We start from the raw sequence: 18,158 nt of genomic DNA on the forward strand, positions 1-18,158 counted from the left end.
ACATCCGTCTCTCATCTCTCTCGCTTCCTCAGTTATCTTCCTCTGGTCTTTTTCTCTTTACCTTGTTTCCCCCCTCCTCGCTGCCTTGGTCCTATCCCCCTTTCCTGGCCACTCTCTTTCAGTCCTGGTGGAGCCATTTGTTCTGGCCTCTTCTGGAACTTAACTGGCTATAGGCTCCTGCTGTGTGGATAGTACCACCATCACTCACCTCCATGAGCTTATTACAGCCCTCCACCATTAAATATATTCATGAAAAATTCTTTCCTTCACTACCCCTTTTTTCACACACATATATAGTCTGTATATATGTATATATATATGTGTGTGTGTGTGTGTGTGTGTGTGTGTCACATGCACACATACACACATGAAGACAACTCTACCTAACTGTGCCCTCACTGCGCAAAACATGTATTTTCAAGGCTGTTTGCACTTCAAGCAATGCATCTTCACCAGGCCGCTAAGGCAAGTCGCTATAGGCGATGCGTCACACTATCACTTGAAAAAAATAGCATGACACCTTGTTATCCTCTGCAATTCTGCCTGTGTCCGGTGGTATTTATTTAACAGAGAACAAAGGATTAATATATAGAATATTTCTTGAATGTTAGACTATAAAATGTCAGAAAATTGGAAAATGTCACAATTTGATGGAGCTCAAAATGACGTCTTCAAATGTCTTCATCAAATTTACAGTGTAAAGTAACGCAGGAAAGTAAGTCACAGACAGGCAGCAAATCCTCACATCTGAGAGGCTGGAATATTTGACTTTGATTTGAACTATTAATCAGTTAACAACATTATCGCCAATTAATTATCTGTAAAATTAACTTACAGATTAATCGATTATTTGTTGCAGCTCTGCACAAAATATTATTTGATAGGTTACAGTATTTGAAACTGAATGTATCTTTGGTCTGAATAAAATTAAATAATGATAAGAAAATGATTTTTTTATAAAAAAGAGAGCGATTTATGTGCAGGTAACTGTTGAGGAAAACATTTTCAAAGCATAGGCAATGGTTTTCCAGTCAACGTCACATTAATTCGGTATTATTTCTGTTTTCATGTTTTTTCACCATCAGCTGGCAGATTCCAAAATCTCTGCCTCACAAGAAGAAGGAGGACGGAGAAAAAGATGGGGAGACTGTGGGGGAGAAAAAGGACAAGAGCAGCACAGATGGGAAAATACCAAAGCTGGAGGTGGAGATAAAGGTGGATGGTAAAGAGGAGGGAGAAGAGGAGCTTTATTCTCATACCACAGTGGCTTGGGATCAACCCAGAAGGTTAGTGAATCAGTGATGTAAGTAACAATGTCTTTTTTTGTCATTAGATTTTATTCAGATTTTCCATTTTCTGCCTTTTTTTTCATAACTGTACCAATGATGCCCTTTATCCGCTCTCTGCCAGGGAAGGCTTAGCAAAATCCTAGTGTGCTCAGGTTATGTTCACAGCAGGGGTACAGCAGCACAGCGCAGACTCAACACGCTCACATTTCTCAGGCCCAGAGAGAGCGACAACTTCCGCAACCTGTATTTATCGCATTTATGACTGCATCCTGCTTGGATAAATCACATAAGCTGCACTGCATGCAAAGACCAGCTTTTGTGTGTCTTTCCCTGGCAGGTATAATATTCTATTGTTTTGCCTTAATCTCTGAAACTCTTTCTGCAGCCCTGAGCAGCAGATAGTGGGAGACTGAAAAGAAAAAAAAAAAAACACTGGATTAATTCTCCTTCTTGTGCATTTTTTGCAGCTATATTTCAATCCAAGTAGGTCCTCTTCAGGCATACAGAAGTTGTGTGTTCACCATCGCCGTGCCTTTACTGTAAGAAGGATTTTCAGCTCAACAATATGTGTGGATGTTCCTTGTATCCTGCTGTGTGTTCCAGAGTGCAGCTGACTCGAGGACCGGGTCAATCCCTGGGCATCAGCATAATGGGAGGCAGAGGCATGGGCCGGAGACTGAGCAGTGGAGAGATGATGAGGGGAGTCTTCATCAAGCACATCAGCCCCGACAGCCCGGCAGCACATAATGGCACCCTCCGGACTGGAGACAGGATACTAGAGGTGTGTGTGTGTGCGTGTGTGTGTGTGTGTGTGTGTGTGTGTGTGTTTGTGTGTGTGTGTGTGTGTCTGACTCAGAGGAGGAGACACACTTATTACAAATTGCAGGAAACAAGTGTCTGTGTCCATGTATTCCTCATGTTGTGGGGAGATAAATCTGTTTACACAGTCACATTGTGGGGACTCACATTCCTTATGGGGGCAAAATGAAGGTCAGTGTAATGTAAATCATTAGATTTTAGTGTTATCATAACGTGCATCACTTAAAAAGGTGTTTTTGTCCATTCTACACTGTGTGTGTGTGTGTTAATTTTGCCAAGGTGTGTGGTGTGGACCTAAGAGATGCCAGCCATGAGCAGGCGGTGGAGGCCATCCGCAGGGCCGGAGACACTGTGGACTTACTGGTCCAGTCTGGACAGCAGCGATCTCAGGTACTGCCTCTCAGAAAACAGCCAAAAAGCAGCCTATTTAAAGTGGCTTAGAATTCAGTGTGGTATACATGCAGCTATGCATACATCATGTAGCATTTCTGTATCCTGAGTCTTGAGTTTGTTTCACACTGAATTTCCGCACTCAGCAAATGCAAAGCAAAGGTGCAGCATCTATTCTTCTGGACGACTCCATCAGAAGTTTCAGCAGGGTTGTGCGTGGGAGTTTGTAGCATTACAATACGATGTCCTCTGGACACAAAGCATATTGAACAAAAGTATTTCTGACTGAACACCTATCAAGTGTCATACAACATAACATATTGGATGCATCATTTTAAGCATCTGTGTTTCACACTCATATAGATATTCATCTGCCTACTCTGCATCTTGTGTTTCGCCCACAGTCCCCTATGCCTACCAACCATGAGAGACTCCCTCCAACACCACCGTCCAACTCACACAGCAGCAAGGTAACACCGTTCGACTGCATTCTTTGAGCTTCACACTGCTGTTTTCTGTTTCAATAAACGAATTTACCTCAGAATAATGGTAGTATAGAACACAAAATGCACTGCAATATGTACTGCATACAACCTTAAAAGCTCAAAGAGCAGCAGCAGCTACTTATCTGTCATTTAGAAGTCGTGACCACTACTTTAGATTTCATTGGAACAGATGACAAGCAATGAAGTCATTTTTCCTCAGTTTCTGTTCCCACACACTTACTGATGTTTGGCTGTGTATGGCTGTATTGTATAGAGAATGTTATGTGTACGCTATATTATATATAGAGACATGAGTCACTTACACCTACATGGCATTCCAAAAGGAATGAAGACGCTTTTAAGGGTTTTTTGAGGGGTAGATTGCTGTTTTGATGGTGATGTGTACAGGACTATATCTGTGTTTCCCCTCATCATCATAGGAAGCAGAGACTCTCAGTGGTCTGTTCCTTAGTCTCTCCCCTTCAAACCCCTTCACTCCCACCCCCTTTAAGGTTGGTATATTGTTATGTGTATGCGTGTGTGAGTGTGCGCGCGCATGTGTGTTATCGTGGGTATGCAGCATCTTAAAAGCAGCCCTGCATTAGCATTTGGGCGAAGCCAACTTCCAAAAACTTAATTAACGTGCATATTTGTAGATAGAACCCTTGTAGTTCAAAGTCCCTTGCAGCTACCTTGTTTGTTTAAACCCTTTGTTTTTCTCTTTGGTGGAGATTCATAACTCTCTAAATAGACAGCACATTCTTTTGAAGTTATTTTTCCATGCACTTGTAAGTTAGTTGCAAAATAATGCATGATTCTGGTCATCTTTCATGTTATTTTTAGCTGACATTAAAATTATGTTCATTAATTCATCCTGTTCGTCAGTTTTTCCCAGTGCTACATCAAGCACATTGAACGAGCCCCAGGGGTAGTCCAACTCATGCCTGAAGGACCCCTGAGGCATCTCCAACTCTGCCTGTTCAATAATGCAAAAAACTTCTCCCAAGGTACCTTCGCCGACATCAGATAGAATGACTCGGAGAAGCCCCATAACTGCAACAACACCAATCACAGCAGCAGCTGAAGGCGAGGATGACACTGGCAGGAGTAAGTCTGCATCATAAAGACGTCACATAGACATATACAGAGGTCCTCCAAAGCCCCTAGGACCAGTAGCTGTGTGGAAACTTTTGTATAGTAGCCATTGTCCCTCAGTCCAGGTCACGTGACACCCCCTTGCCTTTGAGACTTTGTGCTGGACGCCATCCATTACAAAAGATAAAGCTGGAACACTCGAATAAAAATGTCGTGAGTGTCACATACATTCAGAAACTACTCTTTGAATGAAAATAATTTCTACCATTATTGAAAAGTCTATTGTACGAAAGCCACCAAGGGCCATATGAGCAAATTGTTTTCATGCCGTGCTCATGTGAAGTTTGCCAGGCCTAGACTATAATGAGAATTCATAACGAGACGAGAATGCAAAAGCTTACAAAACGTGTTTTTACTGTACAGCATGTCCTCGGAGAGAATTTAGACTTTCAGTCACTTTTGTGGCACAAAAAACTGTTATTCAAGTTATATTTTTGCTTTGCTCAACGCACATACAGTATTAAAAGAGCCCTGCTGACTTTTCTCTCTGTTTACGTTCACTGTTACTCATCAAAATCCACCATGTGAATCCCTGAGGTCTAACAAATGTACTGAATATATTTATTTCCTCATAAAACATGTTCAAAGCCAATGTTTTCTGAAAAGTTTCAAACATGCGTTGTTTACATCCATGTTTGTTGACGTGGCACGGCTTCCTGCGGACCAGCAAAGTAGTGTGAAACTTCCATGCAAACATGCTTGTAAGTCCACGTGACCATACATATTTACACATATGCAAATATGATAGTCATACTGTACGTGCACATGATGCAGAAACACAGACATCCTTCATCTCTCCCTCAGCATGACTGACATCATCCCTTCCAGACAAATTGCAGTAACACACACTCACACAAGCTCCTCTAGGGTGTATTGCTGCCTCTCCACATGAAGTGTCAGTCATTACATGTAGCATTTCACTTTTTTTTTTTTTGGCTTACCCATCATATCCTCCTCCTAACAGCCTCCTGTTTGTTAACTCTGTCTCTCCTAGAAAAGATGCTTCAGCGTTATGGCAGCCTGTCTGGGAAGCTCCACATGATTGAGCTGGAGAAGGATCCTGCAGCTCAGGGCCTAGGAATCAGCCTTGTAGGGAATAAAGACGGCTCCAGGGCCCGTATGAGTGTCTATGTGGCCGATATAGACCCTCAGGGACCTGCTGGTTTAGATGGGAGGATATGGGTTGGAGACGAGCTGCTGGAGGTAAGGAATGGAGTGAACTGGGGAAAGTAAGGAACAATCAGTTAGGAGGGATTGAGATTAACAGATGGGAGGGTTTTTAGGGGCCGAGAAGTCCTATAGAGAGACACAACCTCCGAGTCAAAATTGAGAGCAGCAAAAGCAGTGGGATGTGGGTACGAGGCATGGATCAGTTGAGAGCGTTGAGCACCTGCACAGTAGATTTATCAGACAAATTACCATTTGAAGGATGGTTGGTGCTGGGCTGGATTCTCGCAAAGAGCAACCGTGTAATAGAGACGGTGAGGAAAATCAAGGCAGAGGAGCAGCAGCGAGGGGGAGGGGAGTTAGAAGTAGATGACAGAAGATGGCAGATTCATGTGGAGATGGATGGGATGAAGGAAAAGATCGATGGGGAGATGGAACATGACGTGATTTTTCTTCTAGATCAACGGTCAGATCTTGTACGGTCGCAGTCACCAAAATGCCTCCACCATCATCAATAACGCTCCGTCTAAAGTCAAGATAATTCTCATCAGGTAGGACATGCCGGGTGATTTTGTGGAGGTATTTCCATTTCTGCAAAACTCTTTATCAAACAGGATTTACTGAAGGTGTTGATGACCATCTCACTGATCATTTGTTTTGGTTTTGTTTTATTAGGAATAAAGCAGCTCAAGGTCAAATGACCCAGGGATCCAGAACAGAGTGTGAGGACACGGTCGACTCCCAGACAGAGCCTGGAGGATTTACCAGAGACATCCAGCACATCATTCTACCTCAGGTGCAATATTTTCAGTAAATCTCGGCATTAAGCATTGTCAGACCTCCAGCTGCATATATCTAGCAGCTCAAGCAACCGGCTGGGTGGTGACAGACCTCTTGCTGAAGCAGAAACAGCCTTAATACCACAGGAAATTGATGGCAAATACATATTTTACACACAACTTTCATTAACTCTTGGTTCAAAGTTAGAGTTGGTCATCTGCTGTTTTTTCCCCTGCAGGATCACGCAGGTCTTGGCCTCTGCCTGGCGGAGGAGGAGTCCAAGGAAGGAATGGTGATCAGGTCCCTGATCCAGCACGGCACTGCCAGTAAGGTGTGACGACATCATCAGTATTATCATTATAATCTTCAATATCAGGACATAAATCTGCGTGTAGCCTGCATCCTATAACTGTATTCCACCATTTTGGTGTTCCTCTCTCATCCATACTTTATAGAAATCATCACTTGTTCATTTATTATGAATATATAGTACTTCAGTACAAGTACTACAGTACTAAAATGTACTTGAAGGTAATGGAGTGGCCCCTGTCAGAGTGTTGTAGGATATTATTGGATTTTTTTTTATTAGTGATGCATTAAGGTGTAAGCAGCTTTTAATGTCAATTAAAGTGGAGCCTCTTTCAACTGCTTTATCTGTTGTTGTGCAGTTTATAATGATGCATCTTATTTTAGAAGATAGTCATGTTTTGAATGTAAAATCTTGATCTTCATAGCAACTCATCTCCTCCATCACAGTGGACCTCATCCTAATCATTTGTAACTTTGGCAATCAGTGATCTATTAGGATAAAGAGTCAGGTATGAGCACAGTACTGTACAGTACGCGCAGCTGTATACTGTGATGCGCTGGCTCTCGTCTCGTGGTATTTCTGGTATTATTTAAAGCAGATTAACTTTGAGATGATGGTTTGCCATGTTTTTAAGTGATGTCATCATGTACTAATAAGCTTTCATGTCAGGCCCCAGGCAGCAGTTATTCAGATATTTGTCCAGAGGGTGTGCTTGATTTTTCATCTCTCTTCCTCGCCGTCCTTCTGTTACATACACTTTCACGCATTTTGCTCATCTTCCATTTTTTATTCATGTGTCTGTGTGCAGGACGGCAGGGTAAAGGTTGGAGACAGAATCATAGCGGTGGGTGATGAACCTGTGGCAGGACTGCCAGTCGACAAGGTGCAAACACACACACACACACACGCACACACACACAAAATGCACTTCAAGGTCAGGCAGATTTAATGATTTATGACTTACCTGTCTTCTCTGTATTCAGGTGTCCAGCTTGATTCTCAAACACCGGGTCACTGTCAAGCTCTCCATCAGTCGCTCCAAGAGCCTCTCCTCTTCTGCTTCTCTGCCTCCCCTGACATCTCTCTCCTATCCCTGCTCTCTATCTCCTGCTTCCTCCCTTACCCTCCCTGCCTCCTTGACTCCCTCTTCCCTCAGTACATCCCTCAGTACAATGCAGACCTCCCCCACGGGGCGGTCTGATTGGCTAGGATCAGCTCCTGCAACTTCTGACCTCCTGAGCTGTCCAGTTGTGGCTGGCAGGGAAACAATCATAGAGATTTGTAAAGGAAATGTAGGCCTGGGCCTCAGCATTGTAGGAGGATTTGACACTCTGCTGGTGAGAGCAGTCAATTTGATATTTGACATCCACATTTCATATAGCACTGTTAGATGAAGGGGCATTTGTTAGCAATTTGTAATCATTCTAAAAAAAAAAAATCAAGATTTACAGCATCACGTCAGGTAACGTGGGCTTGTATAATGCATCTGCGTAGACAGTGAAAGTGGTGATGCTGTATTGTGGAAATAACTTTTTATGTTTAAGTGGATGTTGTCTAAAATACTAAATGGCAAAATATTGATTAAATGTAGATGTATTAATAAAAGAAGTGTTTTTTTACTTGGCCACCAGGGGGCAGTAATAATCCATGAAGTGAATGATGGAGGAGCAGCACAGAGAGATGGACGGCTGCAAGCTGGAGACCAGATATTAGAGGTATTGTGTGTACATACAAGCAATATATTCGTTTGGCTGAATTAGTGTGTGACTGTCAGGGAAACCAAATGTGGACGCGTTAGTCAGTCAGCTCATTTTAAACTGCAGTGTTTTGGCCAGATGCTGTAAAACCAATGAAGCGACACAATCAGAAATACAAATGTAAGACAATAAGATGCTGAAAGCAACAAAATCAGCATGCACAAGACAGAGCAGAAATCACACAGAGCAACAGAAAGCACTGATGGCTCAAAGCAGTGACATGCTTGTAGATTGATGCCGGGGCCTTTGATGGAGCCGTGAGTCATGATAAAGCACTCCTTGTCATTAGTTGTGGTAAAATTCATCTGTCATTTGTGACACAACAGCAGTTACTCTATTCTCCTCTAACCCTGTTTTACAACTATGGGCCGTGTTTCCCCTCATCTCTGCCACTTTCTCCCAGGTAAATGGAATTGACTTGCGGCAGGCCACTCACGATGAGGCCATTGGCGTGCTGCGACTCACCACCCAACGCGTTCGCCTGCGCGTCTTCAGGCACCAGGAGGCCTACAGGGAGGAGGACCTGTGGGACGTCTTCAGCCTGGAGCTGAGGCCTCGTTCCGGAGAGGGGCTGGGGTTCACCACTGTGGGAAAGAGGCACGTTCATCATGTTGATTATAACAAATAAGAATGAAAGTAATTTCCTTCCTCAAAGTAGATATGTCTTACTACATTTTACTGTAAGTTCGGTAACTTGGACATTGTAGTTCAAATACTAGATGTTGCATTGTGAAGCCAGTCTACTTCTTACAAGGCTATATGAGAGTTTGGAAAGCTTGAGTTTGCCTGGCGACTGTAAGCCAGTGGAAGAGGTTGATAATGACATAAACAAGCAGCAGTGGTTTTAAATTTGACAAACACCACCTTGTCCGGCTGTGGCTCAAGAGGTAGGGTGGGTCTGGATCCTGTCCACATGTCGAAGTGTCCGTGTGTCCCTCGACACTGAATCCTAAGTTCCTCCTGACGGACGAGTCAGTGCTGTTTGTGAGTGTGTGAGTGAATGGGTGAATGAGAGGCCAATTGTAAAGCGCTTTATCCGTTAAGGCAGACAAACGCTACATAAATGCAGTCCACTCTTACATCTACTGAAGAGGAGGAACAGGTGAAGGCCATGCATTTTCTGAATCATGCCACTCTGTAAAAAGCAAGTGATTAAGCAAGAATGTCAGTGTTGCTAGAATTTAGCAACGTTTTCATAGTTTCATTAAAAAAACAACACTTTCTAATCTTCTGTTAGTTGGTTTAAGCTGAATCATAAGGCCCACAGTGTAATATTCATGTACAGAAATCCTGTTGATAAAGCCTCTGAACCAATCAAAGCTCACCAATCCGGCTCATTGTGGTCTGTCCAGACCTGGATGTGTGAGTTTAACTCAGCTGTCCTTATTCACCCTCTGAATGTAAAGCTGATTTTTGTTCTTCATTTCAAAATATCAAAAAAGACTTTGAAGCCCACTTTGTCTACCCCCATTTGATAAGGCAAAAATAATCACAAAAAAGTCAGAATCTATCATATTTGCAATTTATTTTTCTTTTTGATGTGGTATCAGATGGTGGCATTTGCTTTTAGAAATTTCAGAAGTGCTTTCATTTTTGAAGTAGATTTTTGAAGTATTTCTGAAAAAGTGATAAAGTTTTTGCTCTTTTATTAATTGACCCACTTAAGAGAGAAAAAAACTATTCTTATGTCATTTAAATTATTTTAAAATTTCATGTCAAGGGTGTATGGTAATGAAATGCCTTTGTGTAACATAAATACTCTGAGACGTTACAAAGGCGAGAGTGTGCTCGAGCCGTGAGGCCTTCACCAAGTTAGATTTCAGCGACTCTGTAGCAACAGGGATCGTTATTGTAAGAATAATGCGTGATGGACACATAATGAAATGACACGCCGTTGCAGCATGCAGTAATCACCATAAAGGTCAGAGAAGCAGGCTGTAGGGTCACACTGAGGGAAGACATGGGAAACATCATCTCTGAAGAGTTTAGGTGCAGATTTTCATGCAGCTTCATGTATTTACACAATCAAGTGTGACGCTCTGCAGAACAGCAGGCTTATAGGTCGCGTAATTAATTCTATGGGCGTGGAGCAGACGCCGTGTTTGACCTCTGTTTTCTCCCAACAGTAATGATACAGGCATCTTTGTGTCCGATATCATCAGAGGAGGCGTAGCAGATTCAGATGGCAGGTTGTTGCTAGGTGACCAGATTCTGTCAATCAACGGGGAAGATGTCCGTGCAGCATCGCAGGAACATGCACAGATGCTTCTACAGGTCTGACACATTCACACTTACACACACAAAGTCTGTAAACTAATTTGTGGTGAGTTATGTGTTTTTTATGGATTCATCACAAGATGAGTGAGATGTGTCACTTTGCTCTCAGTGTTGCAGTGGAGCGTTCCACCTGGAGGTGGCTCGTTTTAAAGCCGGGCTGCAGTACTCACAGCGGAGCCAGGTAAACTGTTCCCTGCCTTTGTCCAACCCATGTCAGGCTGTGAAAGAAAATGTATGATGTTGTTAGGTTTTGAGTTTTCTGATTTAGCTCTGATTTCTTTCGTGCTGAGTCCACACTTCTCAATCATTTTACTATTGTCTGTAGTTGAACAATTACTCTTGCACTTTTTTTAACAATAGTACTCTGTGAACTTAGGAATACTTTAAGTTGTGTTTTATCCAGAGCGAAGACTCCGACTGTTCCACCCTGACCCCCTCAAGTGCATGTGATGCTTCCCTTGGCCAGCAGAGGGAGACAGATGACAAAACAGGGAGTTTCTGTGAGTGGCCCCCATGTTCTGAAAGCAAAAACATGTAACTAGTGAGACTAATCACTGTCACCTGTATTTCATACTTGCAGCAGTTTACATGGGGCAGAAAGAACGCTTTTCTTCAAGCTTATTAAGCAGACATACATCTCCTTCCCCTCCCACAGCACTTCAAGACCACCCGGTCATCAGAGAAGTAATGATACAGAAGGTGAGACATAAAATCATGAAATAATGATCAATTTTTTTTTTATTTGTGGCCTATACTGTCTTAGAGAAACTGACTTTCAACACTTTGATTTACATTTTCAGAAAGAAGCTTTGTTCTTTTTTACCTCTAATGATGAACTGTATATACATATATATATACCTAGATATATATATATATATGTATATGTATACACCTTACCTAGCTGGACTCCAAGCATTCATAACATTAGGTGTTTGTGTCATGTGCAGAATCTGCCATGTGCATTATCTTACATATGTGTGATGTGTGTGCGGCGACACCACAGGGCCCTCGTGACGCCCTGGGCATCAGTGTAGCAGGAGGAGTGGGCAGTCCCCATGACAACGTACCTCTTTTTATTGCTACCATGGATACCAATGGACTGGCTGCCAAAACACAGCAATTACAGGTGGGGAGTGTCGATGAAAATGTGCCTCTGTGTGTGTGTGTGTGTGTGTGTGTGTGTGTGTGTGTGTGTGTGTGTATTCATCACGTAGTGGAGACAGGTCTGTCACTGTCATCACAATGTGAGGTGCTTTTCTGTCTGGGGTCAAAAAGTCAGTCCTCACACAGTTAACTGTTTATTTAAGTGTAATGACTTGATTTTAGTGTTAAGGTTTGAATTGTGTCTGTGTTAAGGTCAAATAAAGGTGAAGCTGCACACTCTGCTGCATATTAATTAGAATAAAGACCTGTGTTACAATGCTGTCTTTCTCAGGGTTTAAAAATAGCATACCGCAGGTTATACGTATGGGTCGCTGTAGAGTATCCCTCTTGGCGACTAGGAAAAGAAGTGAGTGTGTGTGTGTGTGTGTCAATCAGACAGGAGACAGGATCCTCAGTATCAACGGTGTGTCCATGGAGGGAATGACTCACGTCCAAGCGGGAGTCCTGCTGGACAGCGCCTCCGGAACCATCAGTCTGCAGGTAATGTCACAGTGTGACATACAGTAGTTAATCTCAAATGCCTCTGAGGCACTAAGTTGCAAGTTTTAGTTCAGTGTTGTCAGAGAAAAGCAGTCAAGCACCGCAACCTGCTTTTTCACTTTTATTTAAATGAACTGTACAAAACTCAACTCAGGCATCATGTTGCATACAATAAAAACAGCTCAAACTTCAAGTCTCTAACAATGAATACAAATTAGATAGTTTTAGATAGACAGTCATCCCTTCATTATCAGTCGTTTGCATGTCAATGCTATACTGTAATTTTAAGACAATAGTGTGCCTGACGCTGATTTCACGCTGTTTGTCTTCATGTTAATAAGCCTCTGGAAAGATTTGTCTTGTAAGAGAGAAAAAGAGGTATTTGTCCGGATGTCACTTGTTCTTGACAAGTGCATTGTGTGTAAGCAAAATACATAAATTAATAAATAAAAATCAAAAGGATTTTTATTTTTTATTACTCACACTGTATTAACATTAGCACAGACATGACAATGTTATTCCAGCAGAAGGATTATAGTGCATCTAGTTCATGTCTTACTTAGTTCATGAGGAGCTACAGAAATATGTTCATCTACATCCATTTTTACTCTGTCCCTTTTCCATAATTCTTTGTGTGTGTGTGTGTGTGTGTGTGTGTGTGTGTGTGTGTGTGTCTAGGTGGCAGCAGGTTCCAGTGGGTGCAGCACAAAGGACCACAATAATGTGCATACACAGTCGTCAGGCCAACCCAGCAGCGCGCCCCGCTTTCAGAACAACCTCCGGTGAGAATCAGTTTCGTGACGGTCTCCTGCTGTTGTACAATCTTTATTCACTGAATAAGGACAAAGGCAGACCCCGATTCCCTTGACGATAATGACATAGTGCAGACATTGTGTGAGAAGCCTTGGGACCGGTGTGCTTTGGGCCGGAGTGAGCTGCGCTGTTTCTTATGAATTGTGTTGTGTTTGTTTTTTTCACTTGATTGCTTTCATGTTATTTTTAAGGCAATTTTCAGCTGAAATATCAAAGACCAATTTCTTGGTTTCATTTCATTGAGGAATGGGGTTTTTGGCAGCTTGCCACACTAAATAGCGCATGTGAAGACACTGTAAAACATCACAATCTGGTAACAGAAGTACTTTCATTACTTGTATTAATAATTATTTGTAACACTAGCAACATCAGTATAGGCTATTGGTCTCAAATCTGCTGCAACTGTAATAATTCTGGGATCCATCACATTTAAGCTTATAGCTCTTCCTCTCCTTTTTCCACCTACTGCCTGTCTTAATGCGATGAGGACACAAACTGACAGCATATTTCAATGCAGAGCTAAAGCAACACTTGCCCTCGAAAGCACACCAGCATAGCCCAGCGATACACATTGTTTGGCCTTCTATTCCCACAGTGCTCGCATGTATAAGACCATCACTCTGGAGAGAGGCTCGTCAGGCCTGGGCTTCAGCATCGTAGGAGGGTTCGGCAGCCCTCACGGAGACCTGCCGATCTACATCAAAACCGTCTTCAACAAGGTGAGAGAACATCTCCCAGGAAGGAATCTTTCATGGGAGATCCTGGTGCTCAGAAATCTAATCTCAGCACAGCAGAGACAACGCAAAGGTAGGCAGCTACAGTTATAAACTGCAACAGGCTTGAGGTTTTGAACAGCTGGTGAGTGAGTGATAATAAATATAAATATGCTGTAACTTGTAGAAAAGATAATGAATTATTTCATTATTTAGAACTCGTCGCACATCATTGGTTAAATGTGTTGCATCCTGTCATTGTGCAGCAATTTACCATTTTAAACATCTTGTCATGTTTGATGTGTTCAATGGGATTGAAGTTCTAATGATATTTCATGCTGTCACATTTGATTTCGTTTGCTCCATTTTGTTGTCTTTCGTCTGGATGTCTCAGTGTTGTGGTAACGGTACAGACGGCTTGTGATGTCTGATCTGCACACGCTGATGGACCAGTCTTTGTGCTCTGCAGGGGGCGGCCGTAGAGGACGGCAGGCTGAAGCGTGGAGATCAGATCATTGCCGTGAATGGACACTGTCTGGAGGGCGTGACTCACGCCGAAGCGGTGGACATCCTGAAGAAGACCAAGGGAACTGTTGTCCTCACTGTGCTCTCCTGAGACACAGTCCATCATGTCTTTGCAAAGCAGTCCATAGAATAATGCAGCCGCCTCCTGCACAGCTTCATGCACATCTGAGAAGGCAGATGTGGACATCTCAAGTGATATTTGTTTTGTTCATAGTCCTGAGAAGAGTAGAAGTGTGTATTTATCTGCGTTTAGTTTGGGGCAGCTACCTCTAACTGCAGCACAGCCTGCACACAGTATTCCTGTTTTAAACTCATATTCCTGTGAAGGTGTTATTTGAATTCACGTGTGTATATTATATGAATCTTCATATCCCAGTCATCAACGTCTCTGCATTCATACAAACATGGTTTTTAAATTACCATGAAAGCGATGCTCATAGAAACCAAAGCACCATAAGCTGACATTAAATAAGCCAAAACCACAGGGTCCCAACTGATGACGACATACTGCATCTTACTTAAGCTGTTTGAGGTATTTATTACATAGTTATGCATTGATATGCGTCATTGCTCATGTGAACGTGCTCATGAATAAATTACCATCCCTAAACCTCTCAATCTGCCGACCGCACGTATGAATGCAGTACAAACGACTCTCAAGACACAATGTCACGTTTATTTACTGCTGTCTCGGGATGTCATTCAGCGTGATAAACTCTGAACACCCAAAACATGCCAAGTGCTTCTGCCAATCTTTTGTATGGCACTAAGCTTTTAGGACATTTTGCTTTACTCTTCATTCTCATATTCTTATCATAAATAGGGTGCTGCAATTGCTTGAATAATCAATGTATTGCGCGGCATGTTGATAATTAGCAATGATAATCACCTTATGTTACGCAGGTAGAATAGAAGAAACTTGTTTTGTTACGTCTGCTGAAAGCGTCTATTAATACCAGTTACTTCTGTGAGATGTATTTATTTATTATTTGAATTGGTCGGTTGTTTTCTAGGACTTCAAATGAATATTGTCGTAGCGTAATGTGCAATCTTTGTTTAGAAACATCTTCATATCTGTTTTATATGAATGTATGTACACTGTGATATTTATGTTTTCTTTCATTTATGTCAGTATCCCTCATAACCCCAACACACACACACACACACACACACACACACACACACACACACACACATACACAGACACACACACCTGTGTGTCTGGCATTGTGTAACATTGTATAACTGTTTGTTTGTACTCGAAGTGATCTTATTAAATGCTGATTTGTTAGAGATTTGTATACAAAACTACTTTACTGTAGTTCAGGACTTATTTTATTCTGCTCACATGTACCTCTGTGTATAATGTCACAGTGTAAAAAGCGTTCACCTTAAATATGATTTTTTTCATTTTAATGAGGTGTGACAACAGCACACAAGTCTTTCTTGTTATCTGATACTGTGTGATGTCCCTCTCTGGAATAATGTTGAGTAGGGTAAGCCAGTGGATATCACATTGTTTGACTTTCAAAGCCGGCAGATACGACCAGAAAGAAGTATTTGAGAAAATCTGAGATTCCTGAACTGTTGAACAAGGACGCCTGTGCCTGCAGTTACATTTTTAAGCAGGGATGCAAGAATTTTTTTTCACATTTTTTGCATATTTTTGCATGTGTTTCCAAATCAGTGAGCTGAATTTTGCCTTGGAGATGTTTTATCGCCGTGGTTGTGCTCTTTGTCTCTCGCTCTTTCTCTCGTCTTTGTCAAGCGCGAATACATATTCAGCAACACTCAAGTTTAGTCAAGGTGCCAGGATGAAATGTCATACAGTATATCATGGAATGACAGGGCAGCATTGGATCACAGAGGAGGGATTAGAGGAGAGGTGAGGAGAGGAGAGGAAAGGAGAGGAGAGGAGAGGAGGATTAGTTAGGGAAGTACAACATAGAGAGAAAACTAAAGAAATTAGGCCAAAGTTAGGGCAAAGATACTTTAAACCTGACTCATAGAAATGCCACAGGGGCATAATCAAGTGCCATTTTTTTTTAATGCACAGAACTTTCAGTTTAATTACCAGAGTTACTGGTGACAACTTGACAAACAATACATTTGCACACAAATGTCTCATTTAGGAAATAGAGCGCATCTAGGGAGATCCTGTCTGGAGCCTCCGCATTAATCAAAGCCATCTGTTCACGTTGCAAGCTTTATTGAAACCCCGCCATCGCGGGCTGGTTTATCCTGCTCCAGATGAACGATTGCCTTGCCTAAAGGCTGGCATGAAGAGGGTTTTAAGATTGAGAAATGACGGGATGCTTTTTGTGCATTTAAACAGGATGTGTCTCAGGATATAGTGGTTCTTCTTTATTGAAAAATAATGCTCATATCGCCTGCTTGTTTGGCATCTAAAAACAAATCTACATATTTCTAATACTATATTTTGATCATGTGACCTTGCAGCTCTTGTGGGAGTAGCAGGGCGCAGATGTATTGACAGCTCCCTTTCTTCCCTTTCATTAAAGCAGAAAACTGATCTGGTTTTCACAGCCAGGCTCATATTCCCTTTCCCTCAAACATTTATGAGGAGTATGCCAGCAGGCCACTGGCAACGGGACCTTTTCTACAGCATGGCCCATCTTACCCTCTTTTAAAACATACAGCGGGGCCGGTCTACTGACGACAGTGCATATTTCTGCAGCTGAGAATAAGATGGCTTTCATGAGCGCACACTTGACATGAAAGGCACTAATGATCTTCTCTCCTGGGAGGTTGGCAGCGGCCAAATTATTGCTCTGTGTGTGACTGTCACATCTATCCATATTAATAAATCCACAGGATTGTGTCTTCTTGCTGTCAGTGTAACCTGCTGGTACACAGGGAACAGCCAACTGACAGTAGATCCAAAAAAAAAACCTCCATTCCCATAAGTTTCTTTTTCAAGAGACCAGCCTGCACTGCACAAATGCCAATCCTATGTAATTCAGTCCAGTGCTGAATCTTAAAATCGTGCTTTCCTTAAAGCCAGATAAAAATATCCCGACAGGCTGATTTACTGTAGCCGCTGTATGTACATACTGTAGGTTTTCAGTAGTTAGAGTAAATAACAGTTATCAATTTAGACGCCACCAGTTCCACGTCAATACAGAGCCAAGTTTGTCACAAACAATGAGCTGGACTGATGGGAAATCTGGCTCAGAGAAGCATGCGTGGCTGTTTTAATGCCGTATTATTCAGTGGCATAGCCTGAAGCCAGAAATAATTAGACACAATCATGCAGTTATAGCAGAGAAGCTCTGCATGACACACCACATCATCTTGTTATGACTTTTAAAACCGCTCTGTCTCATTAAAACAAGAATCTGCCCATCAAATGATTCCACTCTTCTGAAAGCAGATTGTTAGGACGTTTCTCTCCTTCATCCATTCCCTCATCCATCGATACTGTATATAACTTTGGGCAAGGCTGTAGCCAGGATTATAGAAACACTGATTGCAACCAGCCCCTCCAGCTGCACATCATTTTGAAAAACCTGAAAATGTTTCGATTCATTTTTGATAGTTTTCCCTGTATTATTCATTTATTCCTGGAGTAGAATTCTTAATTTATTAAAAAAAACAGTGATGGTTTCTCACTTTCACTTCATGCTGGTCAAGATTGTTCTCTAAATTGTTCTGTTTCTTAATGTTTTCCTTCATTTTTCTCATCCGTGAAGATGGTAAAATTCAAAACACTGAGCGCAGAAAAACTATTGGTATCCACATTTTCAAAAGCTGCTTTGTGTAACTTTAAATTATGAAAGGTAAACTGCACCTCAGCCCACTAAATACCTAGAGAAGTACACTGAGGACACGACCTTTCTGTCCTCAAAGACAGTTACTGTACAGCTCTGCTTAAACCTCCACAAATTCAACCTTGAGCAATTGCTTTGGTGCGTAATTACGCAGAGGGCTGCAATTTCTGAGAGGGAACGATTGCTGGCAGATGAAAAGGTCATAACAGGACAGAAAAAGTATTTATCCTTTATGCATTCAGC

The 18,158-nt window shown here is 42.1% G+C and overlaps 1 protein-coding gene across 2 annotated transcripts in view; it reads left to right on the plus strand.

The window, feature by feature from the left end:
* Window positions 1-15,417, plus strand: part of LOC143319703 (multiple PDZ domain protein) — a 36,397-nt gene extending 20,980 nt beyond the window's left edge. For both annotated transcript variants that reach the window (XM_076728861.1, XM_076728860.1), the window contains 23 exons: window positions 1,086-1,286; window positions 1,893-2,070; window positions 2,388-2,498; window positions 2,903-2,968; window positions 3,424-3,495; window positions 3,991-4,090; window positions 5,133-5,341; window positions 5,765-5,856; window positions 5,981-6,101; window positions 6,324-6,416; window positions 7,204-7,278; window positions 7,379-7,732; window positions 8,027-8,110; window positions 8,556-8,749; window positions 10,279-10,426; window positions 10,539-10,610; window positions 10,806-10,929; window positions 11,085-11,128; window positions 11,433-11,555; window positions 11,969-12,073; window positions 12,752-12,855; window positions 13,482-13,605; window positions 14,069-15,417. In XM_076728861.1, the coding sequence (XP_076584976.1) occupies window positions 1,086-1,286; window positions 1,893-2,070; window positions 2,388-2,498; window positions 2,903-2,968; window positions 3,424-3,495; window positions 3,991-4,090; window positions 5,133-5,341; window positions 5,765-5,856; window positions 5,981-6,101; window positions 6,324-6,416; window positions 7,204-7,278; window positions 7,379-7,732; window positions 8,027-8,110; window positions 8,556-8,749; window positions 10,279-10,426; window positions 10,539-10,610; window positions 10,806-10,929; window positions 11,085-11,128; window positions 11,433-11,555; window positions 11,969-12,073; window positions 12,752-12,855; window positions 13,482-13,605; window positions 14,069-14,215 (2,941 nt within the window). In that variant the 3' untranslated portion in view covers window positions 14,216-15,417. The remainder of the gene's footprint in view (window positions 1-1,085; window positions 1,287-1,892; window positions 2,071-2,387; window positions 2,499-2,902; window positions 2,969-3,423; window positions 3,496-3,990; window positions 4,091-5,132; window positions 5,342-5,764; window positions 5,857-5,980; window positions 6,102-6,323; window positions 6,417-7,203; window positions 7,279-7,378; window positions 7,733-8,026; window positions 8,111-8,555; window positions 8,750-10,278; window positions 10,427-10,538; window positions 10,611-10,805; window positions 10,930-11,084; window positions 11,129-11,432; window positions 11,556-11,968; window positions 12,074-12,751; window positions 12,856-13,481; window positions 13,606-14,068) is intronic.
* Window positions 15,418-18,158: the final 2,741 nt, after the last annotated feature.

The sequence above is a fragment of the Chaetodon auriga genome, chromosome 4 (genome assembly GCF_051107435.1).
Source record: "Chaetodon auriga isolate fChaAug3 chromosome 4, fChaAug3.hap1, whole genome shotgun sequence".
NCBI lineage: Eukaryota > Metazoa > Chordata > Actinopteri > Chaetodontiformes > Chaetodontidae > Chaetodon > Chaetodon auriga.